General features: G+C 44.9%; 1 protein-coding gene across 2 annotated transcripts; it reads left to right on the forward strand.

The window, feature by feature from the left end:
• Positions 1 to 275: 275 nt before the first annotated feature.
• LOC109025073 (zinc finger protein 433-like) lies at positions 276 to 17,094 on the forward strand. Of its 2 annotated transcripts, XM_031004125.3 has the most exons (4): positions 276 to 481; positions 9,555 to 9,678; positions 9,881 to 9,941; positions 10,830 to 17,094. In XM_031004125.3, exons 1-4 carry the CDS (start codon positions 479 to 481, stop codon positions 13,309 to 13,311), a joined length of 2,670 nt encoding a protein of 889 aa, XP_030859985.2. In that variant the 5' UTR covers positions 276 to 478; the 3' UTR covers positions 13,312 to 17,094. The 2 variants fall into 2 exon arrangements, with proteins under 2 accessions (XP_030859985.2, XP_030859984.2); XM_031004124.3 differs by lacking the exon at positions 276 to 481 and having other exon boundaries at positions 9,531 to 9,678.
• Positions 17,095 to 20,447: the final 3,353 nt, after the last annotated feature.

Raw genomic sequence — 20,447 nt, forward strand, 5'->3', positions numbered from 1 at the left:
CCTCTATTAAACATAGAGTCTGGAACTCCCTGCACACACTTATGACACTGTGCAGGACGAAGAAGCAGGGACAGACCATTGACAGAGCCACTTCTAGTAATTAAGAGGAGCAAGTTTGGCCGAAATGCAAATTTTCAAAGAGCAGGGCGTAGAGAGGGAACTTGACCTTGGACTGTGGCTTGAAGCGGTCAGTCCTGCTCTGCTTGGCCCTGTTACCCAGGACTTCTGCTGTCACTCAGGATGCAGGGGGCGGGGCCTGGCGCTCCACCCAATCAGAGTCGCCGGGGTGGGGCCCGGCCAACTGTTTATCCGCGGGTCACATTGCCGTTCGCCTCAGTCTTTGGCCCCTCCCGCCGGGTGAGGTTGGCACCCGGTTTTTCCTGCTCTGAGAGGGACCGGTTGCCACCGCCATACTTCTGTCGCCCTGTCGTCTGCGTTGCGACTGCTTTGGACGTGGGAGTCACCTGAAAGCCAGGAAATGGTGAGTGTGAGCCCCCGCTGGGAGTCCCGAGACGTGGGGGAGGGTAGGCGGAGGCTGGTTGGAATTGGCTGGAACCGGCTGTGCCGGGACCCGGACCTCCCCGCGGCGACTCGAGGTCTGGGGCCCGAGCCCCCCTGGCGCAGCTCGGCCTTCGGTCCATTCGGCCGCCGGGTGCGGCTGGGCCGGCAGCCGGGACCCCTGGGCGCCCTGTCTCGTCGCCGCGCGGCGACTGCGGCCCCAGCCCGGGAGCCCTCTCTGGACAGCTCCGCGCCCGCAGCCCGGAGCCTCTCCATATTGTGCGGGGCCACGGGAGGGTCATGGGGGCAATCCCGCCTTGGGTGTGGGGCTCGTGCGGGAGGAGCTGTGCTGTGAGGCCCTCAGTGCCCCCGTTCTCCTTTTAAAACTTAAACAGGCCCGGCGCTGGGAATAGAGGCGTGAGCCACCGCGCCTGGCCTAGCGTGGAGAACTTGTGACAGCGGATAAATGTTTTCCCTGTTGTCTGTGGCTTAGAGCTTGGCAACTGCTGTCATGTTTTTGTTCACATCATGATCAATGTGTACTAGATGCTTTGTTGTTGTAATCGCCTGAGGGGTTCTTCCTGCCTGTGCTGCAAAAAGAAAGACCAGGGCATTGCAGTAAAGAAAATGTTTGACACGAGATGGACCACGCAACGCCGAAGACGGAGACAGAGTTAGCACTCAAATCAGTCTCCCCGAAGGCTTATAGTTAGGGATTTTTCTTTAATATTTTTTTCTTACAATTTTTTTTTTTTTTTAAGACAGAGTCTCGCTCTTTTTTGCCCAGGCTGGAGTGCAATGACACGATCTGGGCTCAGTGCAACCTCTGCCTCCCGGATTCAAGTGATTCTTCTGCTCAGCGCCCCTAGTAGCTGGGGTTACAGGCACGCTACCACGCCCTGTGATTTCTGTATTTTCAGTAAAGACGTGGTTTCACCGTGTTGGCCAAGGTGGTCTTGAACTCCTGACCTCAGGTGATCCGCCCGCATCGGCCTCCCAAAGGGCTAGGATTACAGGCGTGAGCCACCTGGCCCGGCTAAAAATTGTTTTTTAAACAAGGTCTTACTCTGTCGCCCAGGTTGGAGTGCATGGCGCGATCACGGCTCACTGCATCCTGGACCCACCTGAGCAGCAGCTCAGGTGATCGTGCTGTCTCACCCTCCCGAGTAGCTGGGACTACAGGCGCAGGCGGCTAATTTTTGTATTTTTGGTAGAGATGGGGTTTCGCCATGTTGCCCAGGCTGGACTTGAACTCCTGGGCTCAAGCTATCTGCTCACCTCGGCCCCCCAAAGTGCTGGGTTTACAGGCGTGAGCCACCGAACTCGGCCAGGGGTTTTTCAAAGGCAGATTCGGGGAAGAGGTGGTGGGAAATGGTCCTCCTGAGTGCTGAGTTGCTTCTAGAGGAGCAGGGTTGGTGGGCCTGAGTGGAGCCATGGGTGTCAGACAAGCAAAAAACCTGAAAACACTTATCTGCAGAAGTATCTTGGGACCAGTCTATACCATAGCAAAATTCAGGCTCCTCATCGCTCCCCACTCTGTTCCCCCCGCCCCGACTCATGGTTTTTCATTAGCTTTAGGAAGGCAGTGTTTAAGGAAGAGCTATTACCATTTAAACTATAGCATAAATGTCTTCTTTTTTTTTTTTTTTTTTTGACGGAGTCTCCCTCTGTCGCCCAGACTGGAGTGCAGTGACGCGATCTCGGCTCACTGCAAGCTCTGCCTCCCGGGTTCACGCCATGCTCCTGCCTCAGCCTCCGGAGTAGCTGGGACTACAGGCGCCTGCCACCACTCCCGGCTAATTTTTTGTGTTTTTAGTAGAGACGGGGTTTCACCGTGTTAGCCAGGATGGTCTGGATTTCCTGACCTCATGATCCGCCCACCTCGGCCTCCCAAAGTGCTGGGATTACAGGCGTGAGCCACCTCGCCCGGCCAAATGTCTTCTAAAGTTAGCTCAGCCTAAGCCTAGGAGTAATTAAGGCAGCTTGAAAGATAAAGGCAAGAGAAGCAGTTGGCTAGATCTCTTTGACTGCCATAATTTTTTCAGTGTTATAGTTTTTGCAAAAGTGGTTTCATTATCATGGAAATAGTAATAAAATAATATTGTCAACTTAAAAATAATGAGATTTCCATAAAAAATTAGCTGGGTGTGGTGGTACGCTCCTGTAGTCCCAGCTACTCCGGAGGCTGAGGCAGGAGAATCGCTTGAACCTGGGAGGTGAAGGTTGCAGTGAGCTGAGATCGCGCCACTGCACTCCAGCTTGGGCTACAGAGTGAGACTCCCTCTCAAGTAAAATGATAATAATAATGAGATTTCCCTGGAGGCCAGGCAGTCAAGGCTGCACCGAACCGTGATCACACAACTGCACTCCAGTCTGGGTCACAGAGTGAGACCCTGTCTCAAAAATAAGAAAATTAGGCCGGGCGCAGTGGCTCACGCCTGTAATCCCAGCGCTTTGGGAGGCCGAGTCGGGCGATCGCCTGAGGTCAGAAGTTCGAGACCAGCCTGGCTAACATGGTGAAACCCCGTCTCTACTAAAAATACAAAAATTAGCCAGGCGTGATGGTGGTGCATCTATAATCCCAGCTACTGGGGAGGCTGAGGCAGGGGAATTGCTTGCACCTAGTGAGCTGAGACCACGCCATTGCACTATAGCTTGGGCAACAAGAGTGAAACTCTGTCTCAAAAAAAAAAAAAAAAAAGGCCGGGCGCGGTGGCTCACGCCTGTAATCCCAGCACTTTGGGAGGCCGAGGTGGGTGGATCACGAGGTCAGGAGATCGAGACCAGCCTGGCACACACAGTGGAAATCCGTCTCTACTAAAAATACAAAAAATTAGCCGGGCGTGGTGGTGGGCACCTGTAGTCCCAGCTATCGGGGAGGCTGAGGCAGGAGACATGAACCCAGGAGGTGGAGCTTGCAGTGAGCCGAGATCGCGCCACTGCACTCCAGCCTGGGCCACAGAGCGAGACTCCGTCTCAAAAAAGAAAGAAAGGAAGGAAGGAAGGAAAGAAAGAAAAGAAAATTAAAAATTAATTTAAAAATAGCCAGGCGTAGTGCCTCACACCTACATCCTAGCACTTTAGGAGGCCAAGGTGGGTGGGCGAGGGGTTGTGGGATCCTTTGAGCTCAGGAGTTTGAGACCAGTCTGGGTAACATGGTAGAACCTCATCTTAACAAACTGCTTAAAAAATAGCCAGGCATGATGGTATGTGTCTGTAGTACCCAGCCACTTGGGAGGCTGAAGTGGGAGGATGGCTTGAGCTGAGAGGTGGAGGCTGCAGTGAGGCATGATCATGCCACTGGACTTCAGCCTGGGTGACAGAGCAAGAAACTGTCTCAAAAAATAAAAATAGAGATTCAAAAAATATGGTTAAAGGCTGGGCGCGGTGGCTCACGCCTGTAAACCCAGCACCTTGGGAGGCTGAGGCGGGCAGATCATGAGGTCAGGAGTTCAAGACCAGCCTGACCAACATGGTGAAACCCCGTCTCTATTAAAAAAAATATATACAAAAATTAGCCGGGCATGGTGGTGGGCGCTTGTAATCCCAGCTACTCAGGAGGCTGAGGCAGGAGAATTGCTTGAAACCAGAAGGCGGAGGTTGTAGTGAGCCAAGATCGTGCCACTGCACTCCAGCCTGGGCAACAAGAGTGAAACTCCGCCTCAAAAAAAATAAAAAATAAAATAATTTAAAGTTCTAATGGCTTCAGGTTGGAATTATTGACTTCCACAAATGTGTGTATTATCTGAAACGATTAGATACTTTTGCTTTCCATTTTGTGGTACGAAATGCAAATGCCTTATAATTTCCTTTCCATGTGTAAACCTGAACCTGAGTTTGAGGGATTTTGCTAGATTCTTCAAACACTGGGTATTTTCTCATTGAATCAGGCCTGAGCCCAGTGACTGCAAGCTAAGGTCAATCAGAAGCCTGCAAAGAGAAGTCATTGAAGGCTCACTTGTTTCTTGCTGGGGAGCCTCTCCTGCAGTGTCCCAGCTGCTCACACTGACCCAGCTGCTCACACTGACCATGGGAGGAGCTCTTTATGCTGAGAGAATCTCAGAGCCCTGGAAAACTGAGGATCCACAGGCAGATGCAGCGGGTCAGCGATGCCTTTCTGAGGCTAGTTGTCCTAAGGTTGTTTCTAAACATTTTTAATGAAACAGATGTGGATTTAGGTAAGGAATGATTTTTCTTTTTATTCTTTTATTCTTTTTTTTTTTTTTTGAGACCAAGTCTTGCTCTGTCACCCAGGCTGGAATGCAGTGGCGTGATCTCGGTTCACTGCAACCTCTGCCTCCTGGGTTCAAGCAATTCTCCTGTCTCAGCCTCCTGAGTAGCTGGGATTACAGGCGCCCAGCACCACGCCCAGCTAATTTTTTGTATTGTTAGTAGAGATAGGGTTTCACCATGTTGGTCAGGCTGGTCTCAAACTCCTGACCTCAGGTGATCCACCCACTTTGGCCTCCCAAAGTGCTGGAATTAACAGGGGTGAGCCATCGCGCCCAGCCAGGAATGACTTTATTCCAAATGAGAATTGAAATAAGGAAAAGGGACAAAGTATAAGATCTGGAAGCATCTCAAAGTTAGCCCAAAAAGGAATTTTTTTTTTTACAGAGAGGAGAAAACAAGGTTAGGAAGAAGGTGAGAGTGGGAGGTCAGGATACAATTTCATTCGTTAATAATTTGTATTTTAGGCCAGGTGCGGTGGCTCACACCTATAATCCTAGCACTTTGGGAGGCCGAGGTGGGTGGATCACCTGAGGTCAGGAATTTGATACTAGCCTGACCAACATGGTGAAACCCCGTCTCTACTAAAAATACAAAAATTAGCCAGGCGTGGTGGCGCGTGCCTGTAATCCCAGCTACTCAGGAGGCTGAGGTAGGAGAATCGCTTGAACCCAGGAGGCGGAGGTTGCGGAGAGCCAAGTTTGTGCCAACTGCACTGTAGCCTGGACAACAGTGAGACTCCGTCTCAAAAAAAAAAAAAAAAGAGGCCGGGCGCGATGGCTCATGCCTGTAATCCCAGCTCTCAGGGAGGCAAGAGGCGGGAGGATAGCTTGAGCCCAGGAGTTCGAGACCTGCCTGGGCAATATAACGAGACCCCGTTCTCCACAAAAAGGAAAAAAAAAAAAAAGACAAAAATAAAAATAAGCATTAAAAAAAAAAAAAAAGAAACTGAAGCATGTGTGGTCATGCCACACTGAACACATCTATTCTCTGTAGCTAAGCAGGGTTGGGCCTGGTTAGTAAATGTATAGAAAATGCCTAGGAATACTGGCTGTTTTATGCTTAAAAAGCAAAAAAGAAAGGATTTCACAAGATAATTCACCAAATGGAAGAAAAACTTCTATATTGAATATCTGGTCCATCTTCTTCTTCACATAGGATGGGGGATGAATTGGTAGCCGGCACTCTGAGGCATCCTGGCCCATTACTGCAGGAGGTGAACTCTACCCTGTAGTCCTCTCTGGCAGTGGTGCAACCACAGTCTCCAATCTCATCCCGTTTATAGGGTGACAACAAGAAGTGGTCATCAGGAGAGAAATCTGACCTGGTGTTTTGGATGTTTGAGTAGGAGGTACTCTCAAGAAATCCATCTTCCTCCCCACCAGAAGAGAACTTCTTATCACTAATGCATTGCAGACATATGAATTAGGGTCTCAAGTCTAACTCTTTATTCCTTGTAAAGAGAGATTACACTGAAAACTTGGTAAAAATTTCAAGGAAGGTTTTATTCAGCACAATTGCAATATGTGTTGAATAAAGCCTTATTTTTTGCCTATATGTTATAGGACAATTTAATATGGGAAAGAAATTGAACTCAACCTGAATGCATCAACAAGACAATTATATCTAAAGAGCAAGGTACCATAGAGGATGGAACTTGGTGAGGTGTCAAGAGTTGGGGAAGAGAATATTAATAAATTATCATAGGTGAGGGAAACAACTTGATTAGATATCAAGTTGGGGGGGATTCTCTCTAAACTCTCTTATTAGGATTTAGCTATAACTGGGCTCTGCAGGACAAACACAAAAGCTAGTCAGGAAGTGGGCTCCGAGGAGCCTCACTGAAGTATGGTCAAGGAAGGAGTCCTTGAGATCCTCCCAGCCTAGTTCTTGCTAGGGCTGATGATAAATCCTTAAGTTTCTGGTTTCCTCCCCACATTCCAAAACACTCCCTCATTTCCCCTTTCCACTGGACATCATTATCAATCATGTGTCCCCCATGATACATGTGAAACTGCTGCAGTATTTCAATTGCTTACCATTTTTTTCCACAAAGCAATAAGTGGTGGGTATATTCAACCCATTTTCCATGTGCCCCGAGAATACTCTTGTCTCTAATCCTAATGTAACATCATATACATTTTTGTTATATTAGGATTAGAAACAAGTTCTATTTAGAAATTTTATTTTCACATTGAAAATCAATCAGATTTGCTTCAGCTTTAAAGAGTATGCTTGTGTAAAATTCAATGAATGCTGGCAGCAAGCTGCACTTTTTTTTCTAAATGGGAAATGGGTTAAAAATGTATTACTTTATGAATACTATTCATGAGAGGAAAGCACTCAATAACCACTAAAAACTACATTATATAAATCCTTGTGCCTGATGACTCCTGGTCCACTGACGTTTTCATGGGCTTCTTGGCCCTTTTCATATATCTTGCAGGAATGTCATTCAGATACTTTCCCTATCTTTCAATCAATTAGGTTTTTTTTTTTTTTACTTGGTACAATAATTTATTATTGTAAAAAATATTAACATTTATTAGCTTTAGGAATTTTACATGTACTGTTGAGTTAGTTTGTCAAATCTATATAACTCATCTAAGATGAATAATACTGTATTTTTGTGACTGGCCTTTTGCAATCAGTATAGAATCCTGAATTTTTTTTCTTTTTTTTTTTTTTTTTTGTTTGTTTGAGATGGAGTCTCACTCTCTCACACAGCCTGGAGTGCAGTGGCATGATCTTGGCTCACTGCAAACTCTGCCTCCTGGGTTCAAGCTGTTCTCTGCCTCAGCCTCCCAAGTAGCTGGGATTCCAGGCACCCACCACCATGCCCGGCTAATTTTTGTATTTTTAGTAGAGACGGGGTTTCACCATCTAGGCCAGGCTGGTCTTGAACTCCTGACCTCGTGATCCACTCTGCCTCGGCCTCCCAAAGTGCTGGGATTACAGGCATGAGCCACTGCATCCAGCTGAATCCTGAATTTTCATGCTTTTTGTAGCATGGGACAGAATGTTATTTTGTAAGACTAAATACTATCCCATTGTAAGTACATGCATACCACGTTTTCTTTATCCATTTAGCCATCAGTGGACATTTGGATTGATCCATCTCTTGGCTATTGTGAACAGTGGTTTTCAAATATTTCTTCAAAGATCCAACTTTCAATTTATATGAATTGAATATAAATAGACCCAGAAATGGGTTGCTGGAAGAAAATTTTTTTTTTGGCTAGTTTTTCAGGCACCACCATACTGTTTTCCATAGAGATTGAGCCATTTTGCAATCCTTTGGTCAGAGCACATGGGTTCCAATTTCTCAACGTTTTTTCCAAACTTTATATTTGAGGTGTTTGACTTTTCTTTTTTCTTTTTCTTTTTTTTTTGAGATAAAGTCTCACTGTTGTTGCCCAGGCTGAAGTGCAATGGCGCAATCTACACTCACTGCAACCTCCGCCTCCCGGCTTCAAGCAATTCTCTGGCCCCAGCCTCCTGAGTAGCTAGGATGACAGGCACCCACCACCATGCCTGGCTAATTTTTTGTATTTTTAGTAGAGATAGGGTTTCACCATGTTGACCAGGCTGGTCTTGAGCTCCTGACCTCAGGTGATCCACCCACCTCGGCCTCCCAAAGTGCTGGGATTACAGGCATGAGCCACCGCGCCTGGCCTTGATTTTTCTTTTCTTTTTAGTTGAATGTAAGAATTCATTATATTTTCTGAATATTGAGACTTTTCCAGATATATGACTTGCCAATATTTGCTCCAGTGTCATGGGGTGCCTTTTCCATCTGTTTATGGTGTCCCCTCATAGACAGAACTTTTAAATTTTGATAAATATTTGCCTTTTTGTTAAGAGTGGGTGCACTGGAGTTTTTATCCCTGAACTTTGTCTCCATTCAGCCTTCAGCATTTCATCAATTACAATTTAAGTTTTCCTACCACAGTCTGTTTTTTTTTTTTTTTTGAGACAGAGTTTCGCTTTTGTTGCCCAGGCTGGAGTGCAATGGTGCGATCTCAGCTCACCGCAACCTCCGCCTGCCAGGTTAAAGCAATTCTCCTGCCTCAGCCTCCCGAGTACCTGGGATTACAGGCATGCACCACCACGCCCGGCTAATTTTGTATTTTTAGTAGAGACAGGGTTTCTCCATGTTGAGGATGGTCTCGAACTCCTGACCTCAAGCGATCCGCACGCCTCAGCCTTCCAAAGTCCTGGGATTACAGGTGTGAGCCACCGCGCCCGGCCCACAGTACTGTTTTTCACAAAATTTCTATTCATGAGTTTTTTATTTAGATAGTTCTGCCTCTCTTATCAGTTGGGTTGGTTGAACCCCTTGCAAAATCCAGTTTTTTTTTTTGCTTTTGTTGTCTGCTGCTTCAATCAGAATAAAATCCCCCTTCCAGGTAATCTTCAATGGTTAAACTTTGTGAACAGGCATTTTCAAGGATATATAGCCTCAGGACTGCTAATGTTAACATTTTTCTGCATGTGAATTTAGAGGACTGTGTCATGACAGGTGCTATACACCCATGCTACAAACAGACATTAAGAGCAGCCCAGGCAGTGCACCTTTGTCCCTGGATTCCATGAAAAGACACATTTTTCTATTCTGCTGTTCGTTTATTGCTTAGTTCTGTTCCAGCATCAGAATTGCTTTATAGAAGAAAGTAAGTGTAGACAGAGAGTAATGGGTCAGATGACCAAGAAATAGAATAAATGTTTGGAGTCCACAGCATCATGGGAACTTCTTAGGAAGAGGGTATAGACCCCCAGTGCTGTCAGTCTCACCCATCCTCCTCTATACATGTGGGATGTTTCAGGACTCAGTGGCTTTCGAGGATGTGGCTGTGAACCCCCAGGAGGAGTGGTCTTTGCTGGATCCTTCCCAGAAGAATCTCTACAGAGAAGTGATGCAGGAAACCTTGAGGAATCTGGCCTCTATAGGTAAGAATGACAGTATTACGTCCCCCAGTGAATGAGACAAGTGTTTCTAGCTCATTAATGCTATTCCTTGATTTGGAATATGGACAGGCAATACTTTGATGAATAAATGAGGTATGGCTCTAATGTCCCATGAATATAGAATCTAATCATTTTTTCATAATTTTATTTAATTCAGGATTATTTTTCTGATTCTGTATTTTAGGAGAAAAATTGAAAGACCAGAACATTGAAGATCAGTACAAAAATCCCAGGAATAATCTAAGGTGATTTAAACTCACAAGACAAAGCAATGTCTCTCTAGAAAATCTCAGAATGCGAGAATATGTTAAGAAGAAGCAAATAAAGGAAATATGCCTAGCATTAAATTTATTTACTCTTAAAATATTCACTCTAAAAACCTACATTTAAATGTGATGTAGGCTGGGCACATTGGCTCACACCTGTAATTTCAACTGTTTGGGAGTTGGAGGTGGGAGGATTGCTAGAGGCCTGGAGTTTGAGAAGAGCCTGAGCAAAATAGCGAGACTTCATCTCAAACAAAGAACTAGCTATACATTGTGGCATATACCTGTAGTCCTAGCCACATCGAAGGCTGAGGCAGGAAGATCACTTGAGTCCAGGAGTTCAAGGGTGCTGTGAACCATGATGATGCCACTGCACTCCAGCCTGGGCTATATGGTGACCCTGACTCAAGAAAATGATATAGAAGTTTAGTATTTGTAAAATAGTCTACATGGAAATATTATGAAGAATTCTCATATGGTGTTTTTCTTTTTTAAACGTGATTTTTTAAAAATAATATGTATAGATAGGCCATCTTGTAGCCATATGGTCCAGTCACCTTCCAACAATTTAGACAGGGTAGAAAGCCTACACTTTCCTGGATAATGTTGAAAGTGCAAGTTCAGTGGGGAGGGATAGCATTAGGAGATATACCTAATGCTAAATGACGAGTTAATGGGTGCAGCACACCAAATGGCACATGTATACATATGTAACAAACCTGCACATTGTGCACATGTACCCTAAAACTTAAAGTATATTAATAATAAGAGAAAATTAAAAAAAGAAAATGCAAGTGCAATCCTTGTTAATAAACATCAAATCACTTATAAACAAACCTTCAATAATGTGTTTCTCATTTTTCACAGAAGTCTTCTGGGAAAGAGAGTCGATGAAAATACAGAAGAAAATCATTGTGGAGAAACTTCTAGCCAGATTCCAGATGACACACTGAACAAAAAAACTTCTCCTGGAGTAAAATCATGTGAAAGCAGTGTGTGTGGAGAAGTCTTCGTGGGTCATTCTTCCCTTAATAGGCACATTAGAGCTGACACTGCACACAAGCCATCTGAGTATCAGGAATATGGACAGGAGCCATATAAGTGTCAACAACGTAAGAAAGCCTTCAGATGTCACCCCTCCTTTCAAATGCAAGAAAAAGCTCACACTGGAGAAAAACTCTATGATTGTAAAGAATGTGGAAAAACCTTCATATCCCATTCAAGCATTCAAAGACACATGATAATGCACAATGGAGATGGAACTTATAAATATAAGTTTTGTGGGAAAGCCTGCCCTTGTCTCAGCATATATCTTACACATGAACGAGTTCACACTGGAGAGAAACCATATGAATGTAAACAATGTGGTAAAGCCTTTAGTTATTCAACTTCCCTTCAAATACATAAAAGAACTCACACTGGAGAGAAGCCTTATGAATGTAAGGAATGTGGGAAAGCATTCGGTAGTCCCAATTCCTTTTATGAACATAGAAGAACTCACACTGGAGAGAAGCCATATGAATGCAAACAATGTGGAAAAGCCTTCAGATGGTTCCATTCCTTTCAAATACATGAAAGAACTCACAGTGAGGAGAAGCCTTATGAATGTACCAAATGTGGGAAAGCATTCAAGTGTCCCAGTTATCTTTGCAGACATGAAGTGACCCACTCTGGGAAAAAGCCCTGTGAATGTAAACAATGTGGGAAAGCATTATCTTATCTTAACTTTCAAAGACACATGAAAATGCACACTAGAATGAGACCTTATAAATGTAAGACTTGTGGAAAAGCCTTTGATTCTCCCAGTTCGTTTCGAAGACATGAAAGAACTCACACTGGAGAGAAACCCTATGAATGCAAGCACTGTGGTAAAGCCTTCAATTGTTCCAGTTCCTTTCACTATCATGAAAGGACTCACACTGGAGAGAGACCCTATGAATGTAAGCAGTGTGGTAAAGCCTTCATTTCTTCCACTTCCTTTCGATATCGTGAAAGGACTCACACTGTAGAGAAACCGTATGAGTGTAAGCAATGTGGGAAAGCCTTCAGATCTGCCTCACACCTTCAAATGCATGAAAGGACTCACACTCAAGAGAAACCCTATGAATGTAAGCAGTGTGGTAAAGCCTTCATTTTTTACACTTCCTTTCGATATCATGAAAGGACTCACACTGGAGAGAAACCCTATGAGTGTAAGCAATGTGGGAAAGCCTTCAGATCTGCCTCACACCTTCAAATGCATGAAAGGACTCACACTGGAAAGCAACTGTATGAATCTAAACAATGTGAAAAAACCTTTGGATCTGTCAGAAACCTTCAAATTCTTGAAAAGACACACCCTGGAGAGAAACCCTATAAGGAATGTGGAAAAGCATTCAACAATTTCTCTTCCTTTCAAATACATGCAACAATGCACAGAGGACAGAATGCCTATGAATGTAAAGAGTGTGACAAAGCATTCATATCTGCCAAGATCCTTCGAGTACATGCAAGAACACACACTGGAGAGAAACCCTATGAATGTAAGGAATGCGGAAAAGCGTTCAATTATTTTTCTTCTTTGCATATACACAAAAGGATGCACACTGGAGAGAAACCATATGAATGTAAGGATTGTGGGAAAGCATTCAGTTTGCCTGGTTCCTTTCGTAGACATAAAAGGGCTCACACTGGAGTGAAACCGTATGAATGCAAGGAATGTGGCAAAGCCTTCACTTCTTCTGGTTCCTTTCAGTGTCATAAAAGGATTCACACTGGAGAGAAACCCTATGAGTGTAAGCAGTGTGGTAAAGCCTTCATTTCTTCCACTGCCATTCGTAGACATGAAAGGACTCACACTGGAGAGAAACCCTGTGAGTGTAAGCAATGTGGAAAAGCCTTTATTTCTTTCAGTTCCATTCAGTACCATGAAAGGACTCACACTGGAGAGAAACAGTATGAGTGTAAGCAATGTGGTAAAGCCTTCATGTCTTCTACTGCATTTCAGTATCATGAAAAGACCCACACCGGAGAGAAACCCTATGAATGTAAGCAATGTGGGAAAGCCTTCATTTCTTCCAGTAGCCTTCGATATCATGAAAGGACTCACACTGGAGAGAAACCCTATGAATGTAAGCAGTGTGGTAAAGCCTTCAGATCTGCCACTCAACTTCAGATGCATAGAAAGATTCACACTGGCGAGAAACCCTATGAATGTAAGCAATGTGGGAAAGCCTACAGATCTGTCTCACAACTTCGGGTGCATGAAAGGACTCACACTGTAGAGCAACCCTATGAATATAAGCAATATGGGAAAGCCTTCAGATCTGCTAAGAACCTTCAAATACAGACAATGAATGTAAACAATTAAATGTTTATAGCAGCTGCATACTAACATGTTATTCTGTATTTTTTTTTTCTTTTTGAGAGAGTCTCGCTCTGTCACCCAGGCTGGAGTGCAGTGGCGTGATCTCAGCTCACTGCAAGCTCCACCTCCTGGGTTCATGCCATTCTCCTGCCTCAGTCTCCCGAGTAGCTGGGACTACAGGCGCCTGCCACCACACCCGGCTGATTTTTTGTATTTTTTAGTAGAGATGGGGTTTCATCGTGTTAGCCAGGATGGTCTCAATCTCCTGACCTCGTGATCCGCCCGCCTCAGTCTCCCAAAGTGCTGGGATTACAGGTATGAGCCACCACGCCTGGCCGTTATTCTCTATTTTTTGTTGTTGTTGTTTGAGATGAGTCTTGTTCTGTTGCCCAGACTGGAGTTCAGTGGCATGATCTCGCCTCACTGCAAGCTTCGCCTCCGGGTTCAAGCAATTCTCCTGCCTCAGGCTCCTGAGGAAAAAGATTCCTAGGATTACAGGTGTGCACCACCACACTTGGCTAATTTTTATATTTTTAGTAGAGATGAGGTCTCACCCTATTGGCCACACTGGTCTTGAACTCCTGACCTGAAGTGATCCACCTGCCTTAGCCTCCCAAAGTGCTGGGATTACAGGCATGAGCCACTGCACCCAGCTGTTATTCTCTATTTAATTAATTGAGAAGCCATAATAAAATATCTCAGTGCCATCATGCATTAGATCAAGTTTATGTTACCACATTATTTTTTGGACATTGTGAGTCAATATTACAAGTGGACAAAATACCAGGCATCTTTTTCTTCATGTAAATTTTAATTTTCATGCTTATATACTTAGAACATTTATCTTGGTCCTAATTTTTTGTTCACTCATAAGACCAAAAGTTATCTCATGTTCTTCAGAGTGACTTTGTGCCATATCCCACAGTGGCATACCTGTCTTCAAAGAGGGTATAATTCACAAAAGGACTTACACTAGAGGAAAACCCTATGAATGTAAGCTGCATGGGAAAGCATTTTCTGATCTGAGTGGCGTTGAAACCCACATGGTATTGCACACGACAGATAGGCCTCTCTCCCCGTTCATTTCTTTTTTTTTGAGACGGAGTCTTGCTCTGTCGCCGAGGCTGAGAACAGTGGTTCCATCTCTGTTCACTGCAACCTCCACCTCCTGGGTTCAAGTGATTCTCCTGCCCCAGCCTCCCAAGTAGCTGGGGTTACAGGTGCCCGCCACCATGCCCAGCTAACTTTTGTATTTTTAGTAGAGACGGGGCTTCACTATGTTGGCCAGGTTCGTCTCGAACTCCTGACCTCAGGTGATCCACCTGCCTCAGCCTCCCAAAGTGCTGTGCATACAGGCGTGAGCCACTGCGCCCGGCCTTCTCCCCATTCACTTTCAAAGACATAAAAGGATGCACAATAAAGAGAGACCCTCTGAATGCAAGCAATATGGAAAAGCATTCCATTGTATCAGATCCTTTTGTAGCCATGAAAGAACTCGCTGAAGAGAAACCCTGTAAATGAAGGGAATGTGAAAAGCCTTCATTCCTGAAATGAAGCAATTCATACTATTAATATATGAGAGAAATCCTATTAATATAAGAAATTGATTGCTGTGCATGGTAGCTTACCTGTAATTCTAGCACTTCCAGAGGCCAAGGCAGGTGGATCACTTGAGGTCAGGAGTTCAATACCAGCCTGGCCAACATAGTGAAACCCTGTCTCTACCAAAAATACAAAAATTAGCCAGGCGTGGTGGCGCATGCCTGTAGTCCCAGCTACTCAGGAGGCTGAGGCAGGAGAATCACTTGAACCCAGGAGCTGGATGTTGCAGTGACCCAAGATTACGCCACTGTACCCCAGCAGAGTGAGACTACATCTGAAAAAAAAAAGCGAGGGGCCGGCACGGTGGTTCACGCCTGTAATCCCAGCACTTTGGGAGGCCAAGGCAGGCAGATCACCTGAGGTCAGGAGTTCGAGACCAGCCTGGCTAACATGGCAAAACCCCATCTCTACTAAAAATACAAAAAATTAGATGGGCGTGGTGGCACATGCCTGTAATCCCAGCTACACGGGAGACTGAGGCAGGAGAATTGCTTGAACTTGGGAGGCGGAGGTTGCAGTGAGCCAAGATCACAGCATTGCACTTCAGCCTGGGCAACAAGAGTGAAACTCCATCTCAAAAAAAAAAAAAAATTGAGGAAGCATTCAGTTGTCCCACTTCCTTTCAAACAGGAAGAGACACTAGAGAGAAACCCTCTGAGATAACTGACTGTTGAGTTAAGAAGAGAGGCCTGGCCGGGCACAGTGGCTCACGCCTGTAATCCCAGCACTTTGGGAGGCTGAGGTGGGCGGATCACGAGGTCAGGAGATCAAGACCATCCTGGCTGACACGGTGAAACCCCGTCTCTACTAAAAAATACAAAAAAACTAGCTGGGCATGGTGGTGGGCGCCTGTATTCCCAGCTACTCGGGAGGCTGAAGCAGAAGAATGGCGTGAATCCAGGAGGCAGAGCTTGCAGTGAACCGAGATCGCGCCACTGCACTCCAGCGGCGACAGAGCAAGACTCCGTCTCAAAAAAAAAAAAAAAAAAAAAAAAGAAGTCTGACAGGACAATAAAATCTAGAAATGGAGTTGGAGGATGTCATGATACAATTCACCAGTGTCCTATCTTACATGCGATTTCAAAGGCAGACAAGAGGAAGTCATCAGTCACATTTTAGAGGCACCAAACAGGTGCCACATCCATACAGGCTGACTCCCTGCTCCCAGCCCATTTTTTTCTGAATCTTTGGCTTGCCAATCAAGAATGTCCTCAAAATTTGCTCAGAGGTGTGGGCCTTTGGGTAAAGGTGTCTTCAGAAGCTCCACATTAAAGATCCATCAGTGGTTAAGGGCAAATTGAAGAGAAAAAAAGACTAAGAAGTTTTTTAAAAGACTGAAAGAATAGAACAATGAAAAAGCCCCATCTGTAATACGGTTTTTCTTTTTCTTTTTTTTTGAGACAGGGTCTCGCTCTGTCACCCAGGCTGGAGTAGAGTGGCATTATCCTGGCTCATTGCAATCTGGGCCTCCTGGTTTCAAGTGATTCTGGTGTCTCAGCCACCTGAGTAGTCAGGATTACAGGTGCACACCACCACGCATGGCTAAATTTTTATATTTTTAGTAGAGATGGGGTTTCACCATGTTGAGCAAGCTGGTCTTAAACTCCTGACCTCAAGTGATCCGTCCGTCTTGGCCTTTCAAAACGCTGGGATTATAGGCGTGATCCACTGTGCCTGGCCTGGTGTTTCTTTAGGTATAATGTCTTTACCAGAGAGCTAATGCAGACTGTCATGGGTGAGATTGTTCTCTGATGTTCAATTCCCCTACTTTGTATATTGAGTCAGTATGAGATGCGATTTGTTTGGCAAGCACCTTTGTTCCTGCTGTTACTGACCCTTATCTTGTAGCCTCACAGCTACTATGCTTTTGTCCAGTCCAACTAGATAGGAGCTTCTTCCTCTGCTGCAGTGACTGGTCTCACCCAGGACTTTCAGGAAGGTGAGAATAAGCACCTTCCTCCTTCCAGGAAGTTTTGAGTGTTTCCTGTGTTTCATTTCTGAATGTAATGTTTCCATTTATTTTCAATTACGTTTGATTATATTTGATTAAAAACAATAATTTTTTTGGCAACCAAGATTTCTGTACATGTGTCATAGAAATAGTTCAACTTTTCCACAACTGTATACTGACAAACATTATTCTTAATTAATTCAGTAGCTATATTAAAATATGTATTAGATCAAGTTCATAATGTTGCCAAGTTATTGGTTGGACATTGTGAGTCAATATTACCATGTGAATAGAATGCCAGGCATGCTTTTTCTCATGTAAAAAAATTTTACTTTTTATACTCACTTATATCGTTAAATTTTTTTGTTGTTTGTTTGTTTGTTTTTTGAGACAGAGTCTCACTCTGTCACCCAGGCTGGAGTGCAGTGGCACGATCTCGGCTCACTGCAAGCTCTGCCTCCCAGGTTCACGCCATTCTCCTGCCTCAGCCTCCCAAGTAGCTGGGACTACAGTTGCCTGCCACCACGCCCGGCTACTTTTTTTGTATTTTTTTTAGTAGAGACAGGGTTTCACCGTGTTAGCCAGGATGGTCTCAATCTCCTGACCTTGTGATCCGCCCACCTCACCCTCCCAAAGTGCTGGGATTACAGGCGTGAGCCACCGCACCTGGCTATCCTTAAATTTTTTATCTTAGTCCTAACTTTTCTTTTTTTCTTTTTCTTTTTTTTTTTTTTTTTTTTTTGAGACGCAGTCTTGCTCTGTCGCGCAGGCTTGAGTGCAGTGGTGTGATCTCCACTCACTGCAACCTCTGCCTCCTGGGTTCAAGCGATTCTCCTGCCTCAGCCTCCCGAGTAGCTGGGGAGACAGGTGCCGGTCACCACACCCGGCTAATTTTTGTATTTTTAGTAGAGATGGGGTTTCACCATGTTGGTCAGGCTGGTCTAGAATTCTTGACCTTGTGACCCACCTGCCTCAGCCTCCCAAAGTGCTAGGATTACATGGGTAAACCACCACGCCTAGCCTCTTAGTCCTAACTTTTCATTCACTCATTGTACCAAAAGTTAACTCAATGTTCTCAGTGACATCTTGCCAAAGACCACCAGTACCATACTTGTTGTCAAAGAGGGTGTAATATAGTAATAAATATGACCAAAAGCCATAAATGACAGTGAGATATATGAGAATTACAAATGAGTCGCATTACTGAAAAAAATTTGCTCAGTTTGATAATTTGAAATATGTTTTCTTCTATACTATTTTGAAACATGGTTACAGAGTGCCCTTGTTTTGTCTTGATCCATCATGGTCACTGAAGAGCATTGTCTCACATTGCAGGTGTATGACATGTGTCTTTCCAATGGCATAAGACTTGGCCTTGTGGCCGGGCGTGGTGGCTCATGCCTATAATCCCAGCACTTTGGAAGGCTGAGGCGGGTGGATCGCCTGAGGTTGGGAGTTCGAGACCAGTCTGACCAACATGGAAAAACCCCGTCTCTACTGAAAACGCAAAAATTAGTCGGGTATAGTGGCACATGCCTGTAATCCCAGCTACTTGGGAGGCTGAGGCAGAAGAATCACTTGAACCCAAGAGGTGGAGGTTGCAGTGAACTGAGGTCACGCCATTGCACTCCAGACTGGGTAACAAGAGCAAAACACCGTCTCAAAGAGCAAACAAAGAAAAGACTTGGCCTTGTGGTGAGAGGAGGTAGCTCCTGGACGTCTAGACCCATTTTTGCCTTATCTTTTTTTTTTTTTTTTTTTGAACTACTGAGTAGCTGGGATTACAGGCACTCGCCACTACACCCAGCTAACTTTTATATTTTTAGTAAAGACAGGGTTTCACTATGTTGGTCAGGCTGGTCTTAGACTCCTGACCTCAGGTAATCCACTCACCTCAGCCTCCCGAAGTGCTGGGATTACAGGCGTGAGCCACCACGCCTGGCCAAAAAATATGCATATTTTAAATATGCATATTTTATTTTTGTATTTTTTCACGAAGGAAGGTCAAATAACAAAACAGGAAAAATCCTTTTTAAGATAAATGAACTTTAAATTTTCCTCAAAAAAAACTTATAATTCACATCTGACCCAACAATTCATCATCCAGTTTTTGTTTTGTTTTGTTTTTTTGAGATGGAGTTTCACTTTTGTTGCCCAGGCTGGAGTGCAATGGCACGATGTTGGCTCACCACAACCTCCGCCTCCCATGTTCAAGCGATTCTCTTGCATCAGCCTCCTGAGCAGCTGGGATTACATGTCTGTGCCACCACACCTGGCTAATTTTGTATTTTTAGTAGAGATGGGGTTTCACCATGTTGGTCAGGCTGGTCTCAAACTCCCAACCTCAGGTAATCCGCCCACCTCAGCCTCCCAAAGTGCTGGGATTACAGGCATGAGCCATCGTGCCCAGCCTATCATCCAGTTTGTTTGCAGTATCACAATGTTTTATTCAGAAACATTTACTAAATTTGGGCCAGACACGGTGGTTGTTCAGGCTAGGGTATAATGGTGGGATCATAGCTCACTGCATCCTTAACTCTTGGGCTCAAGTGATTCTCTCGCCTCAGCCTCCAACATATGTGGGACTACAAGCATACACCACCATGCCCAGGTAACTGTTTTTTTTTTTTTTTTTTAAGATGGAGTCTACACTGACACGGTCTCTGCTCACTGCAACCTCCACCTTCTGGGTTCAAGCGATTCTCCTGCCTAAGCCTCCCAAGTAGCTGGGATTACAGGAAGCTGCCACCATGCCTGGCTCATTTTTGTATTTTTAGTAGAGATGAGGTTTCACCATGTTGGCCAGGATGGTCTCAAACTCCTAGCCTCAAGTGATCCATCCACCTCGGCCTCCCAAATTACTGGGATTACAGGCGTGAGCCACCATGTCCTGCCAAATTTTAAAAATTTTCTGTGGAGATGTGATCTAACTGTGGTCCCAGGCTGCTCTTTAACTTTTAGCCTCAAGCAGGTCTGCTCCCTCAGCCTCACAGTGCTAGGATTATAGGCTTGAGCCACTTCAAACAGCCAAATTTAACTTTTATTGTGGTGTTGAAAGGAATTTTGTATGTACTTTCTTCTTTTTTTTTTTTTTTGAGACGGAGTCTGGCTCTCTCACCCAGGCTATAGTGCAGTGGTAAGATCTTGGCTCACTGCAGCCTCCATCTCCCAGGTTCATGTGATTCTCCTGCCTCAGCCTCCCAAGTAGCTGGGATACAGGTGGCCAACACAACACCTGGCTAATTTTTCTATTTTTAGTAAAGACATGGTTTCGCCATGTTGGCCAGGCTGGTCTCGAACTCCTGACCTCAAGTGATATACCCATCTGGGCTTCACAAATTGTTGGGATTACTGGCAAAAGCCACCACACCTGGCCTTTGTATATACCTTTCTTGTATTACTTTGACCATGGTAGGACATATACAATAGGCAAATGATATAAAAGGCCAAGGCGGGCAGATCACAAGGTCAGGAGTTCGAGACCAGCCTGGCCAATATGGTGAAACCCCGTCTCTACTAAAGATACAAAATTAGCCGGGCGTGGTGGTGGGCGCCTGTAATCCCAGCTACTCGGGAGGCTGAAGCA

The sequence above is a fragment of the Gorilla gorilla genome, chromosome 20 (assembly GCF_029281585.2).
Source record: "Gorilla gorilla gorilla isolate KB3781 chromosome 20, NHGRI_mGorGor1-v2.1_pri, whole genome shotgun sequence".
NCBI lineage: Eukaryota > Metazoa > Chordata > Mammalia > Primates > Hominidae > Gorilla > Gorilla gorilla.